General features: G+C 52.4%; 3 protein-coding genes across 3 annotated transcripts; 2 read left to right on the forward strand and 1 right to left on the reverse strand.

Moving 5' to 3' along the window:
- Positions 1-3,237: 3,237 nt before the first annotated feature.
- Positions 3,238-4,527, reverse strand: IUM83_18539 (uncharacterized protein; the record flags this gene model as incomplete). Its single annotated transcript, XM_067943545.1, has 3 exons — positions 3,238-3,663; positions 3,732-4,282; positions 4,368-4,527. 3 exons carry the CDS (start codon positions 4,525-4,527, stop codon positions 3,238-3,240), a joined length of 1,137 nt encoding a protein of 378 aa, XP_067792945.1.
- A 355-nt stretch (positions 4,528-4,882) lies between these two features.
- On the forward strand, positions 4,883-5,579 carry IUM83_18540 (uncharacterized protein; the record flags this gene model as incomplete). Its single annotated transcript, XM_067943546.1, has 3 exons — positions 4,883-4,895; positions 4,976-5,456; positions 5,546-5,579. The coding sequence occupies 3 exons, from the start codon at positions 4,883-4,885 to the stop codon at positions 5,577-5,579; spliced, it is 528 nt and encodes a 175-aa protein (XP_067792910.1).
- Positions 5,580-5,696: 117 nt separating this feature from the next.
- On the forward strand, positions 5,697-7,129 carry IUM83_18541 (uncharacterized protein; the record flags this gene model as incomplete). Its single annotated transcript, XM_067943547.1, has 4 exons — positions 5,697-6,260; positions 6,345-6,608; positions 6,683-6,721; positions 7,073-7,129. The coding sequence occupies 4 exons, from the start codon at positions 5,697-5,699 to the stop codon at positions 7,127-7,129; spliced, it is 924 nt and encodes a 307-aa protein (XP_067792889.1).
- Positions 7,130-18,261: the final 11,132 nt, after the last annotated feature.

Below are 18,261 nucleotides of genomic sequence, written 5' to 3' on the forward strand. Positions count from 1 at the left end.
TCAAATCGATACCGATATTTCACGATAGCATCGCTGATCCGATACAGCAGACAAATACTTTGATCCGGGCATTAAACCAGACTTATGACGGCCTGAATGACTACTTCTGTCGTGTGATGAGCGAGCTGCTACTGAACGAAGACTGGAAGTCGATCTTCGAAGGAGATGAACTCCATGGCTGATCGAGTTGGCCTACGCTTCCACTTGGCAGCCATGACAGAGTTTTGGCTTCTCATAAGTTAAACACCTAAATATCTCAGTGACAAGAGGCATTATACCACGGGAATCCAGTTCACGATACGAATGAGTCTGGTTGGTTCGCAATAGTGTGACGTTGCTTGGTGCTTGCTGGAGTAGAAGAAAATCAATAGATTGTTGTTGATTTAATACTTACTGATCCCGGTCAAGTGTCAAAATATCGGAGTCAACGCGAAACGCGCCGGTCCTGTTTGTCGTGGTAATCGTAATCGAGATCTCGCACGGGGGCGTCAGATGCGGGAACGACTGTCCACAGCAAGTTGCTTTCGATTGCACTTACTTTTGGGTTGATGTATATAGTGATACTGAAGGCCAGACACCTCAGTGCCCAAGATGGAAGTGCGCGTCAACAACCTCTCCATCTGGTGGTGGTGGACGACAAGGACGCCTAGCACGAGCTACCGACCACCCTCAACAGCTTCAAGGGACTGTTGTTGGACCCAAGAAGCGCACTGTGAGAAAGCAGATTATGAAGAATGTCAGTGCCGACTTTAATCCGGGAAAATCACGTTACTGCTAGGCAGCCTAGCTCCGACAAGTGGTCCCTGGTCGAGGTGCTCAGCGGACGTTTCCCGATGAAAAATAACACCATGGTGTGTCGCGGGAGAAGCTGATCATGCGGCTACCGCAATTCGTTGCCTACGTCAACCAGCGCGACAAGCACTTCCCTGTACTGACCTTCAAGGAGGCTCTCGAATTTGCTCCCACGTTTGTGGCAGCAATCTTTTGAAGCACGCACGCAGAACAAATGCTCTTGCAGGGCCCGCATCAAGAAAACCAAGAGACCATCGAAACAACCAAGACTGCTACCCGGAGATTATTTTCGAGCAACTTGGCCTTCAGAACTGTCAAAGCACCGTTCTAGGAGATACAATGACCCGCGGAGTCTCCGGTGGTGAACGCAAGCGTGTGACGACGGGCGAGATGGAGTTTGTCATGGAATATGTTACCCTGATAGACGAGATCAGCACGGGTTTGGATAATGCGGCGACATTCGACATCATCGAAGTACCGTGGCGCACAAGCTGAACAAGAACGTAGTGATCACGCTGCTTTAACCCCCCCTTCACCGGAAGTCTGCGAACTTTTAACGAGGTTATGCCAACAACGAAGGGGATGTATGTATCTATGAAAACGTGGATTATTGTAAGGCCGCACGATGGGCCAGTACTATTTGAGCATGTTCGACATCGGCACGGGATGGACTGCGTATGTCATCCTTTACATGGCCACCGGATAGCGTGGATAACGTGGATGTATCCGATGAACTGGCTCAAGATGATGTATACTCGACCAATTCACCCGACGACTTCATTATGGAGTCGAATACTCGTGAGCAAAACTTGACCTCCGTGATTGTAGCATCTCAAGACCTACATTATTTCGTACCCAACCGGCATAAGGCGAAGGAATCCCTCGAACTGGTCAAGGGAATCAACCGTTTTGCTATCCCGGTTCCATTACTGCACTCGTGGCCTCTTTGGGTGCTGGCAAAACGACATGATAGATGTGATTGCTGGTCGCAAGTGGGGGGCAAAATTACTGGCAAAATTTCGGGCAAAATTATGGTTAGCGAACGATTTGGCTATTCGTCGTTGCGCAGAACATTGTGAGCAGATGATGTGCATTCTGAAGGAGCTACACTTCGGGAAGCGCTGGCTTTCAGCTGTTTCCTTCGCCAGGACAACTCGACTCGCGGGGAACGAGTACATTGAGCTGCTTGAACTTGAGGACATCTCGGATTAGATCATTGGGGCTCTTCGGTGGAGGAAATGAAGCAAATGACTATCTGTGTATCTGTGTGGAGTTGGCAGCACAGTAAGAAGAGAGGAGCATGAACGACAAAGTCACGGCTTCGATTAAAAAGCGACGCAACCAGTTTGCTGAATGAGCGAAGGCGAATGAAGCACGAATGCGAAGAGAGAGAGACTCTCTGAGAGAGCGTGGCAAAAAATCTAATGAAGCTTGGCAAGGTCGATTTTGCCATCTTGTTCAAGGAGAAAATCACGCTTGACGAATATTTTGGAGAGGGTGGCATGGACTGGGCGAAATATTTCGCGTACTTTGTGAAGGTTTGGTATCACGTTTTAAAAGGCTAGCTGGAACATGTACGTAGTATAATAGTGAGCTTGAGCGCCAGCTTCCAGCAGGCTCCGAATCAAGTGCCAAACGCCTTCAAAACAGAATAGCGAGCTTACGTTAGTTCTAACTTCAGTTGCAAACGTGGAAATCGACAGTTGTTTCTCAACAAGAAATTCGAATTTGCACCAACAATTAATTCCCTTGCTTTCTGATGTTTTTAGAATACTGACAATACTCGGCAGCATTTTGTTTTTATTATGTCCTCAGAGCGCATCTTCGGGAGCGATATAGTGTGGCTCGTATTGAAAGTTGCGCGTTCCGGCGAGAGTTATGAAATTACCGAGAAATATGTAGATCGGAGTAGCAAAATTGTTGAAAAACGCTGAGCTTACTTACATTCGAAGTCGGAGCGATAGGCAGACCTCGCTTTCCTGGTGTATCGTGGTGATGTTCGTCCCTACATGTAAATGACATTCAATTCACAATTTGCATCGTACAGTACAGATAGGTTTCAAGGCCAAATTTCGTCATTTGGCCGATTTCCAGCAAGTGCATCCTCCCCGTACATGAACCGCCTTGAACTCTTGCCAGAGATAAATGCTTGCCGAATATTAAAAAAATATGATGCCACCAATACCCATTGATCTCGTTTTTTTCTCGAACTGGAAAAAGCTCCAATAATCCCCGGCGATAACCACATTCGGATCAAATACCGCGAGCACACAGCTGCGTCTATCAAAGACCTTCCCTAGCGGTACATCTATGTAGTTATTCTTCCCGGACTCTTGTACCATCTCTGCTTTGCTACTGTCACAACAGCCGACAGGCCCTCTTGTACATGTACTTCGATGTACACATGAATCGCAATATCGATCACTCATGGGGATATTTTTTTAGCTACCCAAAAGCTGCTTTCCAGTCCTCTTCCAACAACAAGTTGCTCATGTGTTGGCATACAAGGGCGTCTAACTTGTTGTGTGTTTGCTGGGCGCGGTTGACGAATGCAAGTGTTTGGTCCCACGAATCCGTGACGTTGTCACGGAATATCGGGAACGTCTCGAAGTGTGTTTCCACCTCTGTTGCTGCCGAGCGCTGGCATAGCCCTTCGCGTGATACTGGACGCAACTTCATGAACGCTCGCTTCTGGTACTGCATCCCGTTGAATTTGACGCCGCCAAACTCCATGACGTCGGCATGCTCTACCCACGCGATCTCGACTTCGTCCGCACTGACCGATTTCTGGCACGTGTATTTGCCCGACGTATCTGAGACCAAGCCTTCAAACTCCAATCGCAGCGTGAACGAGCGAGTCGTTGTGTCCGTCTACAAAGATCGAAGAGAATTAGGACATCGACACTGTGGCGATGAAGACGCACAACATCGAGTCGTACCACTACTTTGACAGCGCTGTCGGCTCCCTGTAGCTCCCCGTGCTCGGTACAAAACATTCGCCAGTAGGCTCTCGCCGCCACCTCCAAGCTAAACGGCACCGTCGTCCTGCAGTGCAGTTCGAGCACCACGCCCCTGTCGAAATGTGGGTCGCTCTTCACCGCTGCATGGCCCCTAGACAGCCCCCAGCTGACATCCGCCGCTCTGCGCGGGTCCTCATATACCTGCTGCTGTGCTTCGAGACGTAACTGTGCCACGTCCGCTAGCTGCTCCGTGAAGATGTCCTCTTCGGCATCTCTTGCGAGGTCCCAGAACTTCCGACGAGGAGATGTTCTGAGGCTATTTAGCTCCAGAAGAAGCCCCCTCTGTGCCATGTACGTATCAACTAGAAGCCGGAGCTTCGATGCGAGCTGGTCTTGCTGCTGGATTGAGTGTCGCAGGTGCTGGTTCTCCTTCAGAGCACGCTCTCGTTTCCTCACCTCTTCTACTGAGCGGTCCATCCATGTTGTGCTGAGACTGCGGCTGCGATCGCGACCTGCGACTGTGCCATGGCCTGGAAGAGCACAGGAAATAACGCGATCAGTCAATTAAAGGCAGACACTCTACTGTAGATACTGTGGTCGGAAGCAGCAGCGCACCGTTAAGTCGGCGGCATTGCAGCACTGTGAGCTTGGCCTCCAGCTCCCCCACGAGGTCTCGCAAGTACTCCCGCTCCACTTTGTCGCGGCGAACTCGCTTCGGCTTGGGCTGCAGCGCCTGCGGTGGCGCGGCTCGTCGGTGCTGCGGGATGGCGGCCATTGTCAGAGCAGTTGTGTTGGTGCAGAATTTGTGTCGACACACTTTTCCTGATTACGCTGATGCATTTTGGCGAAAAGATGACGCCTAATGCTACTGTTATTCCGGTACAACCAGTTTGACAGGGGAAGCGTTTCGCTTCAATGCTTGCAGTAGTGTACTCAATGCGGTGGAATCAAGGCCACCGAGAGCTGCTTTTCATCACCACAGACGATCAACACGCAGTGTCAGCCCACCTATTATGGCCCATAATTTATGGGGAATGGATATCCACTCAAATCCACCGACTATCCACTCTGCAGTCAATCACTTCGAGCAAGCACGAGCTTCCCCATCAAGACTGTACCCATTCCAGTGTATGCTCAATACAGGTGAGGCTGTGCCTTCCCGGCTCACCAAGTTTCTGTGGTCGCGTTGTCCTCACTAGCGAAAATGCGAAATTGGCCTTCAGTTGAATGCAGCGACTTGGCGGTGATGGAATTGGAGACTACGCTGGACTTCATCAACAGCTGGAGCAAGATGGCGGAGTCCAGAGACGTGGGCGGCAGCCCAAATTCGGTCGACAGCCAGCTCGAATGCTTCGAGCTCGTGGAAACAACGGCCACACGCTGCGATGCGTCTCCATCGGTCAACCATACACCACAGCTGTCCCACACGAAGAAGCGGAAGCGGCAGACTCCGAGGCAAGAGATCGAGCGTCTGCGTCTTGTTGAGAGCAATCTCACGCGCAGACTCGAAATTTTGCAGATGCAGGCATACAACCGGGAGCAGATGTATACAGGCAGCTCCCCACCAAGCACAAGCGAAGAAATACCTTTCTGGAAACGCACTGCAAGCCAGCAGTACGAGGAGCGCGTCGTGTCCGAGCGCGAGAACGCGAGGCTCAAGAAAATCTTGAAACTGCGCATCGCACAGGCCAAGCGAGTGAAGCGGTGAGATCTCTATCTTTCTTTCTGTCTGGAAACTTCAGCCGTGAAACACGCTCCACTAACTCACAGCGCGGACGTGTTTGACCCGACAGGATTCTGCATGAACTTCCAGGCCACAGCAAGTAGCAAACACGGCAATCCATGCGTGTACCCATATCTGTAGGTGGATATTCCGTCAAAGTGTGGCGCACACCAAATTACACAACCCAAAAGGTCTCCTCTCAGTTTGAAAAGTGCTTTGTGATGAACAAGTCTCCTCGTTCCTGCTGCGACTCGCTCCTCGTGGCCTGCGACGACTTGGCCACGCTGGAAGCTGCGCTCAATCTCATCGACGATTGCAGCGACGACCCTTTGACGGAGCCCATAACGCCCGACCAAACCCGCGACTTGGACGCAACTCTCGACGGCGTCTCGGAATTCCTCGACCACGTGGACATTCCCCAGATTTCGCTCGAACTCAGCGACGCCAATGAGCCCATTCGTCCAGTCGACACAGTGGCGGTTCCGACCCAGAAGAAGCGTGGTCGGACCACTCCCAAGCAGGAAATCGCCCAACTGCGGGCGCAGGAGCGAGAATTGGCGTGCAGACTCGAGAACTTGCGGCTGCAGGCGTACGACCGGAAGCAGCGCGGCGGCCCCGGCAAGAACACCAACGTGCTGCCCTTCTGGAAGAAGATCGCGTCTCGGCAGTACCAGAGTCGACTGGATTCCGAGAGGGAGAACCGGCGACTGCGGTCGCTGGTGGCGATGCACGTAGGACGAGCGAAACGTCTGAAAATTGCCTGGAAGAAGCAAATGGCTACAGAGGTGAACGCGCTGATCGGAGTTGTGCACGGCGCCAGTGTTGCCTTACTTGACTCCTTTGCTGCTTGTGTGTTGTCGATACTGTAGGGGTACCAAGAGAAACCGTCAGTACCTGATCAACTTGTCCACGGCATTATACCGCCCGATACTCCTGCCTTGCTGAAGAGATTAGAGGAAGAGGCTGACGACGTCTACGCTGATCTCGAGGCTTTTATAAGTGGGGCCCGCCCACTTTTGAAGGGCCATATCCCGTTCATCAAGCATTCCGACACGTATACGTTACCATTTGACCAATTGACGGTTGGCACTGCGATGTGGCATGCTCTGGGGGCGCGCTTTCGAGGTAACGAGGTACGGCGATACTTCTACAATTTTCATGTCTAGCTATACAATCGCGTTCTAAATGATCTGTTGTATCGATGAAGCAACACATTCATGCGACGGACAGCACCATAACATGCTGCGTGCGACGAGCTTTTCGAATTACAAACGCGAATTTCTCCCTTCAAATTCGATGGGCAGGAAGGAAGTATTGTGAAGATGGCCGCACTATCATTATTACCCAAACATACTTGCAGCCTCGGCACTCCTCAATAACGACAAAAGTCGGTTTCCGAGAAACTCAAGTCTCCATCGTCACAAATACTCGCTCCCGATCCGAGCAACAGGAGCAGCTTTCCGTGTCGAGTACCGTGAACACATACAGCACTGTGACAGGCCATGGCCCAGAAAGTGGAACTAGAGATGGAATGCGATCTTGGATAGCTTCGCACGAAGGTACTGCTGTGCGCGAAGTGTGGATGCATATGTTCCAGGTAGTGCGCAAGAACGCCATTGAAAATCAGCTCTTTGAAGAGACGATGGCGAGCTAACTAAAAATCATGTAATACACTTGTACTGTACCTGTGGATACTATCAGTCACTGGTATTAATACATGTACCGTATTCCTTAACCCCCCAATGCTCGTACTGCTCATCGTGTCCGCCGCGCTCACCAAGTCGGCGAGAAGGAGCTGGCCCGGCGCGACAGCCTCGGCGAGGTGGACGACGTCATCGGTGCGCGCTTCGGCACGAGCGGCCTGCGCTCCAAGCAGCACGTGCCGCAAATGGTGGGCATGAGCTTCGTGCTGCGGCTGGTGGTGGTCCTCGCACCCGAGACGTTGTATCAGACACATTACCAAAAATCCTTAATGTTGTATCAGACACGTTAAAGAACTTTATACCGTACCTCACAAATGAAATTCTTAACAACTAAATCGCCATTTCGCCAAATCGGCCCAATTCTTTCTAAAAAAAAAAACGCCATTTCTTAACCCTCTCGCGAGCCTAAGGGATAAACTATAGTATACAAACTTAAGATACTTCCTCCTAAAAAGGCACAAAATGCGCCCTTTTAGAAAATGACGGTACTCTCCCCACGTGTCCGGACTTTTCACAATCATGTACGAGCTCTGATAGTAACGTATGCCACTCCTTAACCCTTTCACTACCAGAGATTTCTTACGGGTCTCCTTGGACCTATGGCTCCAGCAAATCAATTCAACGCACAGGGAAAAAAACGACCAATCAAAAACACCAATTTTTACACGTGGCGACGGTGGTTTACTTCACGGTACTCCCAATCAAAAGTTTGAGAGGTCGAGCTACATGCCGTCGCGCCCTGGTCGGTGTCGCTACAACGGCAATGGTCTACGGAAGTAGGAGCCGTTTGGGGTGGACATCACGGCGAGCCCACTGAGGATGCTGACCTCCGAGCGGTGGCGTTGGAGCCCGCGCGCTCTCGACTCAGCGTCATTTCGTTATAGCATTATCCCAAGTATGCGTGCTTAGCCGAGCACCCCATGTAGTAGCAGTTTCCAATCTACATCCGCCAACCGCTCGCACTCCTGCACATGCAATCCTGCGTAACATTCACATTGGCTTGCTATAACGCTATCACTGTAAGCTTATCTAGTTTGGTTAGGATTCTGTAGCGTTGCCTGATGTATGAATTTGAATATTAGCTCGTATACATTAGAACCTGCTCCGCACCCTTCCAGGCCAGGGTCCGTGTCGGTCTCCCAGTCTCACGTGTCGTCGTCGGCTACATTGAACAACGCATCGAAGTTCTTTTGTCCACGAAGGGGAGGCGGGGCTGCTAGCTAGACGAGAAAACAATTATGGCAGGTCACACGAACTGTTTGTGGCTCGTGCGGTAATGCATTTTACAGGTCCATGGAGACCTGTTAGGTTGTACAGTGCTTTGCCGTCGTCTCGTAGCTTTTAGTTTTGGCCAATCGCATCTTGCGATTAGACCTCTCATGGGTCCCTATGGACCTATAAATCACTCCAGCTGGCTGGTAGTCAAAGGGTTAAAGGGCGCAGAAAGCGCCCTTAAAAAATTGATGGTACTGTTCCAGGTAAACACCGATTGGATATTATTCATATTTATCGTGCGCGACTAGTTCAATAGAATATTCATTGGTTGAAATCGTACACATTCCATGAAATTTATCAAGTAAACTAAATACCTTCGCTTTAGATTACCTATGAGAGCCAGATTCCGGCTGCCTATGCGAGCAATGACGGGTGTGCGTCAGCAATGGCGGCTTGGGTCGGGATGTGGTGGACGCACGGCTGTCGTAGCCATGACAGTGGAGCTGTCTAGTTCGGCGACTCTGTCAGTGGTGTAGCCGTTCGCTTCAATAGAGCGGTCAGTGTTGCCCATGGCGGCGACACGAACTACGGCTGGCCGAGCTGGGGGGCCTTCACCGGCGACGACGGGTCGGGCGAGTGCAAGTAGAAGTGCGAGGTCGTCTTGGGTCGGGATGTGGTGGACGCAGGGATGTGGTAGCCATGGCGGCGGAGCTGTAACGGGGTTACACGTACAAGTGGCTGCATGTAGTGGGTCTAACTTGACTCACTACTTTAGCTTACACGTCGCGCTACGTGTATGAGGAAGCGTAGGAGTTTATTAATAATTTGAATTAATTATACTTGAGTCCACAAGTATAATATAAATCAAATAAAACACCAAATAGGTAGTTTAAGGTAAAATGAGAACTGTATTGTTTGTAAATTGATCTTCCTCTAAAATCTGCTAAAAACTGTTTATCATCTATGAAAGGGTTGGCAGCGGCTGGCTGTCAGGGCCCCGCTAATATGCATGTCTCTGATTGGTAGAAAGATGCTGCTTTCTACCAATAAGATCTTTTGGGTATGTGTGGACCACTCACTGTGGTGGTCCACTTCAATGTATCCATTGGTGTGTCTTACACCAATGTGAGGAAGTATCTAAAACCTTTAACAGATATTTATCTGTTAAACCATAAGCGGCAATTGCCATGCACAAGTGACAGTTGTCACTTGTGACCGTTGTCATTGCACAAGTGACTGTTGTCACTTGTGTGTGTAACCCCGTTACACCATCCCCCCGTTAAGCTTAGACGTGTCGGTATCGACACGTCAATTAATATTGACTGCTTGTCAATTGTTTGTGCTGGGGGGTTTCCGTGCTCATCTGCAATGAGCACGATCAAGTTAAAGACCACCAGTGCAACAGAGTGTAAACTCTCTGTTGCTGAATACAATGCGCGGTAGCGCGAGGTGCGCCGCTACCACGGGGACAGACAACACAGTGTCTGTGTATGATTCTTCGATGTCGACCACGTCTATGCGTCGACATCTCTAAGCGAATTTCTGTTGCTTACCGCGATCGGGTAAGCAAGCGCCAAAGCACTTCGAGTCCTTCTCGAAGTGAGGCAAGTATTAACAACTCCACGCTGTTGCGGTGGAGGCTGGTGTCCGTCCAGGTGGCGGTGCATATTCGCAACCGCGACCACAACAGGTGTACTATATGTATACCTGAGAGCTTCAATGATCTCCGTGCTAATTATCTAGCACGCGAGTCGTCAGGCGTTGTAGATTACTACAGCGCTCGCACTACCTTCTTGCTGGTAGTGCGTGTTGGGTTTCGTACTCCTTCACCATGTCCGGAACGTCTTCCATCAGGACGTTCCGTGGTTCCCACGTGTCGTGTTGGGGAGGGAAACCTCTCCAACGAATGCGAAAACAATCCGGACCTCGGATTGTTTTCCTATGATCAACAATTCGCTGGACGATCCAGCGAATTTCTCCGCGTGCGTCTCGCAGCGGTGGCGGAGGTGGTGGAAACACGCTCCGATGGTCAACGCCGTGTTGACCTTCATCTCGTGTTGCTCCACGACCAAGTGACGGTCGTGGAGTACTTTCAGAGCGCGGCGGTTGCCGCTCTGTTCCTTCGTGTCCCGGCTCTGGCGGTCTCCCAGACCGCCTTGAACGTGCCGGTCGGGCTGTAGGCCCGACTGTATTAACTGCTCCAGCGCGACTACGCGCTGGAGGGAGGGCTTCCCCTGTCGAGGCTGTCTCTTCGGGACAGACGAGCCACTTGACTCGTGCTGGAGGTATGGCTTTAACCGCCCGACATAAAATGTCGGGTGGAGCCGCATGCTAGACGGTATGTCTAGCGTGTATGCGTTACCGTGGCGTGCCATCACCGTGAATGGCCCGATGAAGCGCGGAGCAAGCTTGCTTGCTCCGAAATCCGAAACTGCATGTTTGGGCAGGTTTTGAGTAGATAACAAAACCAATGAATCCACGTTGAATTCATTTGTGTTGCCCCTGCCAATATTATCGGCGTTCAGCTTCTGTTTATCCACAGAAGCTGCAATCGTGTCCTGGACAAACCGAATTACGGCTTGTCTTTTATTGATAAAGTCAATCGCATCCGAGCTGAACTCGTTCAGCTCGCTCTCCGCAAGAGGCCCGGCCTCTGCGTGGTTCTTCGCGGTGTCTGCGCCCTGCGCAGACCCGTGGTCCTGTTCCTTGTGGAGTCTGTGCTCTGCACAGACTCGTTTTCTGTTCTGGGGGTCAGCGCACTGCGCTGACCTGTCTCCTGCCAAAGTCTGCGCCCCGCGCAGACCTGGTTGTCGTGTTCCTTGTTGTCGCGGCTGACACTGTGCAGGTGTCAGCGGCTTTTGCGACTGCTGTGATGCAGTCGCAGATCCTCCCCACTTAAAGTGGGAGCCACCACTCCGAGTAAACTCGGCAGACGGGGATGCCGCATGGCATTCACATAAAACGGTGTATGCCCGGTCGAGGCATGCACCGAGTTGTTGATGGCGAATTCCGCCATCGACAAACACTCGCTCCAGTATTGGAACGAGTGAGCGTAGCTCTTCAACATATCGACGAGCACGCGATTCACGCGCTCGGTTTGACCGTCCGTCTGCGGATGGTCCGCAGTCGACATTGAAAGCTGGCTCCCAAGAAGTGTAAACACTTCTTGCCACAGGTGCGCTGTGAAGCGCGGGTCTCTGTCCGACACGATGTCGGACGGCATGCCATGGTGTTTGAACACCATGTCGACGAACAGACGGGCTGTCTGCTTCGCGGTCACCTCTGCTGGCACCGCAGCAAGATGTACCATCTTGCTGAAACGGTCTACAAAGACCACAACACCGGTGTTCCCTCCGCTGTCCGGGGAAGACCAAAGATGAAGTCCAATGACATGGACTTCCAACACTCCGACGGAGTCGGTAGTGATTAATGGAGCCTGCGCAAACGGCGCAGGCTTTACGCGTTAGCACACCTCGCAAGCACGGACGTACTTGCGCACCCACTTGTACTGGTGGTGCCAGTAGAAGTCACGCGTGAGAAGGACGTATGTCTTCTCACGTCCGAGATGTCCCGCAGTCGGGGCATCATGATACTCGTACATGATCCTGAGTCGCAGGTCATGGTCATTCGGCACGACAACGCGATCCGCGTTGTCGTCGACTGCGTGTAGAGTAGCAGTCCGTCGTGCACACGAAAGCGGTGTGCACGCGCTCGAAGGTGCTTGGGCAGCTTCTGACGGGACTTGTCAGAAGGTGCTGTGCCATAGGCCAGCAAGAGCTTCGCGTCCGCGTCGTGCGCGTACGCGGCCTTCACATCATCCAACAGAGATGATGTGGGTTTGCTCGATCGCATGGCGTCAATGGCATTGACGTCAACAGCTTCTGCATAGTCCGGCCGACGTGATAACGCGTCGGCCACCACGTCAATCTTCCGGGTTTGTATTCGACCCGGAAGTTATACTCCGCAAAGAATGAGAGCCATCTCGCCATTCTTTGTGAGATGTGGCGACTTCACTGCGGTGCGCAGTGAAGCATGGTCGGTGTAGACCACAAATGGTCTACTCCCAAGCAAGTACACTCGGAACTTTGCGAGTGCATACTTCATGGCAAGGAGTTCCTTGTCATGCACCGGATAGTTGCGCTCAGCTGGCTTCAGCTGACGCGATTGATAGACGACACGATCACGACCCTCGTGATCGTGCTGCATTAACGCGCATCCGATCGCGAAATCGGATGCGTCACACACTACGTGAAATGGGCGATCTTGGTCAGCCACTGCCAAGATCGGCGCCTCAGTCAAGCCCCGCTTGACTGCATCGAATGCCTGTTCGCAATCGGTTGTCCACTTCCACACAGCTTCTTTCTTAAGAAGCTGTGACAGCGGGCGGATCTTGCCCGCATAGTCCTCCACGTACTTGCACAAGTACGTGGCCAGAACTGCCTCAGTTCCTTGACACTTGATGGCGTTGGCCATTCGTTAATCACTCTGACCTTTTCTGGGTCAGGGCGGACACCATTCTTCCTACGAGACACCCGAGGACGGGTATCTCGCTCGCCCCGAAGATACACTTCTTCAGGTTCGCGTAGAGCTTATGCTTTCGCATAAGCTCAAGTAGCTGCCGGAGATGCACCCTGTGCATCTCTACGTCGTCTTCCGTCCACAGCCCGGCTGTGGATGAATACATCATCGAAGTAGCTCGGTGCGAAGTCGCGCACCGAGCGCAACAAGTGCGTCACGCACCTGTTGAAAGTCGCAGGGGCATTCTTAAGCCCTGTGGCATTACTAGCCATTCCCAGAGCATGCCGCTTGGCGTGCTCACTGCCGTGAGAGGATATCGCTCTCACGCATTAGATTTGATAAAATCCATCTCGCAAGTCGAGCACTGTAAACGGTGCTCCCGGCCATCGAATCGATGATAACATCTTTTCGTGGTATCGGCGTCTGCGCCGGTACCGTCGCATCGTTCAGCTTGTTGTAGGCATGAACGATGCGCCATCCGCCCTGTGGCTTCTTGACACAGAACGTCGGAGCACTGTGCGGGGACTTTGATTCCCACACTTGTCCTGCTTTACGACGACTTTCAAAGAAGTCGTCGATCGCTTTCACTTGCTCTCGCGGCAGTGGCCACTGCCGCGTGACACAGTACTTCGTGCCCGGCACGAGATCAATCTCGTGCTGAATGCCCTTATCCTGCGGAAGCTCCGCGAAATGTCTTCCGGGAGTACGTCTTTGTACTCCCTCAACAATTCGTAATAGGGACTCGACTTCAGCGAGTCCCAACCTTATTCCTCGAAGCGCTCTCGCTTCGTCTTCGCACTGAGAGTGTCTTCACTCTCAGTGGTACTTATGAAGAGCTGCCTCAGCTCTTCGCTCTCGCTCGCCGTTCTTTCGCTGTCCGAAAGAACGCAGACTTGCTCGATGCGTCCATCGTGCAAGTTGCGCGTGAAGCGCTTCCAGCTCATGGCTGGAAGCGAAGTCAACTCCGACGCCGTCGTCGGAGGACTAGCGAGTTCCATGTCACGATACTGGAATCCAGTATCGGTGCGCGTCAAGACGCTTAGCGTCTTGACATTCGGCGTCACCGCCGCAGTCTGCCCAGTAGACTGCTCTTGTTGCGTCTCGGTCCCGGACCGAGACTTGCGCAGCGTTTTCCGCTTGCGCCGTCTTCTCAGTTGTTCTTCTTGTCCAGGCCCGGCCGTGGACAGTCGTTCGCCGGCGGACCCTGTCCGCGGGCGCGCGGTATCAAGCCCGGCTTGACCGCATTTTCCTTCGTGCAGCCCGGCTGCACGGTAATGTGTCCCTTCGCCGGCAGACCCTGTCTGCGGGCGCGCGATATCAAGCCCGGCTTGATCGCATGGCGCTTCGTCGTGCAGCCCGGCTGCACGACAGCATGTAATTGCGTCAGTGCGGTACGTTTGCAACCGTCCGCACTGTTTGCAGCGTCAACTCCCGGAGTTGACACGCCTTCGTCACCTCGACACCATTCATTGGCGGAGCCTCATGACCGAGGGTGCGTCGGCTCCCGGAGCCGACGCGTCGTTGTCGACCTGACTGCTTCGGGTCAGGGACTGTCCCTTACACGCTTGAACGTGGGTGTTGGTTCCCGGAACCAGCACATCTTTTCTTCCGACGTCGGCAGCATTGCCGACGTGGGTCTCACTTGTGCGCGCCCTGGCGCACTTCTTGGCACTTCGGGACAGCAGCATAAAGCGCTGTCTCAACTGGTGAGCCGCGCGCACCTGCTGGTGCGCGCGCTGCGTAACAGGGCCATCGCTCTCTGTTCCGCTGTCGCGTCCGAAGCGCACGAGCGTGCGCTTCTTCCAGTCTATTACCGGATCATGCCGTGCAAGCCACGGCATGCCCATTACTACGTCGAATTTATCGTCCAGGTCCAGGACGATAAAGTGTTCGACAAACACTCGTTGTTTGTACGAGAAGCGCACGTTCACGACGCGCTTCTCGGTCTTCACGATGGCACCTGTTGCCAGTCGTACCTCAGAAGACTTCGAGGTGTATCTACCTCCTCGAAGTCAAGTCTTGACAGGCTTCGTAGTCGAACAAAGTTGCTCGACGCGCCTGAGTCTACCAATGCTCGAAGAGAGTCACTCGCTCTCTTCGAGTAAACCTCAAGATGACTAGGTTTGGCCTGTCATCTTGTTTCTTGCAGTGAGAGCTGGTCTCACTGGGGCTGCAGTCTCAGTGTCGCGTGCCCGATGTCGGCACGCGCGACTGCATTACCAGTAGGGCGCCCCGCGCCTACTGGATGTTCACGTTTTTGTTTGTTCGCGGCGATGCCCAGCATCGCCACGACGGCCACTATTGTAGTGCACGGGAGCCGTGCACTCTCTGGCAAAGTGACCGATCCTTCCGCAACGGAAGCATCGCACATTATTTCCGTGCTGCTGGTGACCAGCAGCCGTTGCATTCGAGAGGTCCATTGGTTCCGGACCTCCCGTGCTCACTACCGGGCGCGGTTGCGACCTCGGCACACTCGCATGCAGTTTAGCCTGCCGCAGGCTAAACTCTTCTTGCATTGCGAGAGTAATCGCAGCTTCGAGAGTACTCGGGTACTCTCGGAAGAGATAGGTCTTCACAGGCCCATCTCTCAGTCCTTCATGAACGTGACGACTTTAGTCGCCTCGTCTATCGGGTTGGTCACGATGTTCGAGACCAAGTACCGTGCACGCTGCGCGTAAGCATGGACGTCATGCTTACCCTGCTGCAGGTCGAGGAATTCCGTCCTCGACCGGAATTCATTTTGCGGGGGCTCAAACGCTTGTTTGAGCTCCTCTTTGAATATCTCGTACGTGCTAAAGCACGTAGGATCTGAGAGTCGGCGTCCGTACGCCCAATTCCTCGCTCGTCCGCCAAGACATGACATGGCGAACGCAACCTTTGACAACGGGTCGACGATACGTCGAGCCGCAATGGCTGTGTCGAGTTCGACAAGCCATCGGAGGAGAGGCTCGCCCTCTCTTCCTACATAATTGCTCACGCTCAATTTTAATGATTGAGCACGCGGTGTCGCCCCCGACGACGCCGTTGTTGAGGAAGCAGCATCGCGCTGCTCCTTCATGATGAATCCCAGAGCAACACCATGTTGCTCTGTCGGCGATAGCGTACGCAACATTGTAGCTATCGCCGCCTCCCCAATGACTGTTGACAGTCGTTGGAGGGCCTCCACTCTGGATCCGACAGGTGGGGCAGTCCGCGCGTGCAACATGAGTTGCAGGCGTATTGGAGCTCTCCATGGGCACCTCCGTGCTCATGTGGCTCTCGGCTCCGCGTTCGTACACCTCGTACGAACGTCAAGTAGTCGGTCGTTGGACGGACTACAAAGTGCTACCAGGTGTAGTGGGTCTAACTTGACTCACTACTTTAGCTTACACGTCGCGCTACGTGTATGAGGAAGCGTAGGAGTTTATTAATAATTTGAATTAATTATACTTGAGTCCACAAGTATAATATAAATCAAATAAAACACCAAATAGGTAGTTTAAGGTAAAATGAGAACTGTATTGTTTGTAAATTGATCTTCCTCGTCTGCTAAACTGTTTATCATCTATGAGGGTTGGCAGCGGCTGGAAGCTGCTTTCTACCAATAAGATCTTTAGGTATGTGTGGACCACTCACTGTGGTGGTCCACTTCAATGTATCCATTGGTGTGTCTTACACCAATGTGAGGAAGTATCTAAAACCTTTAACAGATATTTATCTGTTAAACCATAAGCGGCAATTGCCATGCACAAGTGACAGTTGTCACTTGTGACCGTTGTCATTGCACAAGTGACTGTTGTCACTTGTGTGTGTAACCCCGTTACACTGCAAGCCACTTGTGAATTTAACAGATAGGTTATCTGTTAAAAGTTTTGGATACTTCCTCACCTTGGTGTAAGACACACCAATGGATACATTGAAGTGGACCACCACAATGAGTGGTCCACACACTAAAGATCCTATTGGTAGAAAGCAGCATCTTTCTACCAATCAGAGTCATGCATATTAGCGGGGCTCTGACAGCCAGCCGCTGCCAACCCTTTCATAGATGATAAACAGTTTTTAGCAGATTTTAGAGGAAGATCAAATTACAAACAATATAGTTCTCATTTTACCTAATCTAAGTCACTTGGAGTCTTGTCTAAGTTAACTTATATTTGTGTATTCAAATATAATTAACCTAAGTAATTACGAAGTACTTACGCTTCCTCATACACGTTGCGCAACGTGTAAGCTAAAGTAGTGAGTCAAGTTAGACCCACTACACCTGGTAGCACTTCGTAGTCCGTCCAACGACCGACTGCTTGACGTTCGTACGCGGTGTACGAACGCGGAGCCGAGAACCACATGAGCACGGAGGTGCCCATGGAGAGCTCCAACACGCCTGCAACGCATGTTGCACGCGCTGACTGCCCCACCTGTCTGACCCAGAGTGGAGGCCCTCCAACGACTGTCAACAGTCATTGGAGAAGCGGCGATAGCTACAATGCTGCGTACGCTATCGCCGACGGAGCAACATGGTGTTGCTCTGGGCTTCATCATGAAGGAGCAGTGTGATGCTGCTTCCTCAGTGACGGCGTCGTCAGGGACGACACCGCGTGCTCAACCATTAAAGTTGACCGTAAGCAATTACGTGGGGAGAGAGGGCAAGCCTCTCCACCGATGGCTTGTCGAGCTCGACACAGCCATAGCGGCTCGACGCATCGTCGACCCGCTGTCGAAGGTCGCGTTCGCCATGTCCTGTCTTGGCGGACGCGCAAGGAGTTGGGCGTATGGACGCCGACTCTCCGATCCTACGTGCTTCAGCACGTACGAAATGTTCAAAGAGGAGCTCAAACAAGCGTTTGAGCCCCCGCAAAACGAGTTCCGGTCGAGGGCGGAGTTCCTCGACCTTCAGCAGGGTAAGCATGACGTCCATGCTTACGCGCAGCGCGCACGATATTTGGTATCAAATATCGTGACTAACCCGATTGACGAGGCGACCAAGGTCGTCACGTTCATGAAGGGGCTTAGAGATGGGCCTGTGAAGACCTATCTTCGAGAGTACCCGAGTACTCGAAGCTGCAATCACTCTTGCCATGCAAGAAGAGTTTAGCCTGCGGCAGGCTAAACTCCATGTAAACGTACCGAGGTCGCAACCGCGCCCGGTAGTGAGCACGGGAGGTCTGGAACCAATGGACCTCTCGAATGCAACAACTGCTGGTTACCAGCAGCAGGGCGGTATCGTGCGATGCTTCCGTTGCGGAAGGATCGGTCACTTTGCACGGGAGTGCACAGCTCCCATGCCCCCTGGAGGTGGCCGTCGTGGCGATGCTAGGCATCGCCGCGGACCAACAAAAAACGCGAACATCCAGTAGGCGCGGGCGCCCTA

Source organism: Phytophthora cinnamomi (genome assembly GCF_018691715.1).
Source record: "Phytophthora cinnamomi strain GKB4 chromosome Unknown Contig32, whole genome shotgun sequence".
Classification (NCBI taxonomy): Eukaryota; Oomycota; class Peronosporomycetes; order Peronosporales; family Peronosporaceae; genus Phytophthora; species Phytophthora cinnamomi.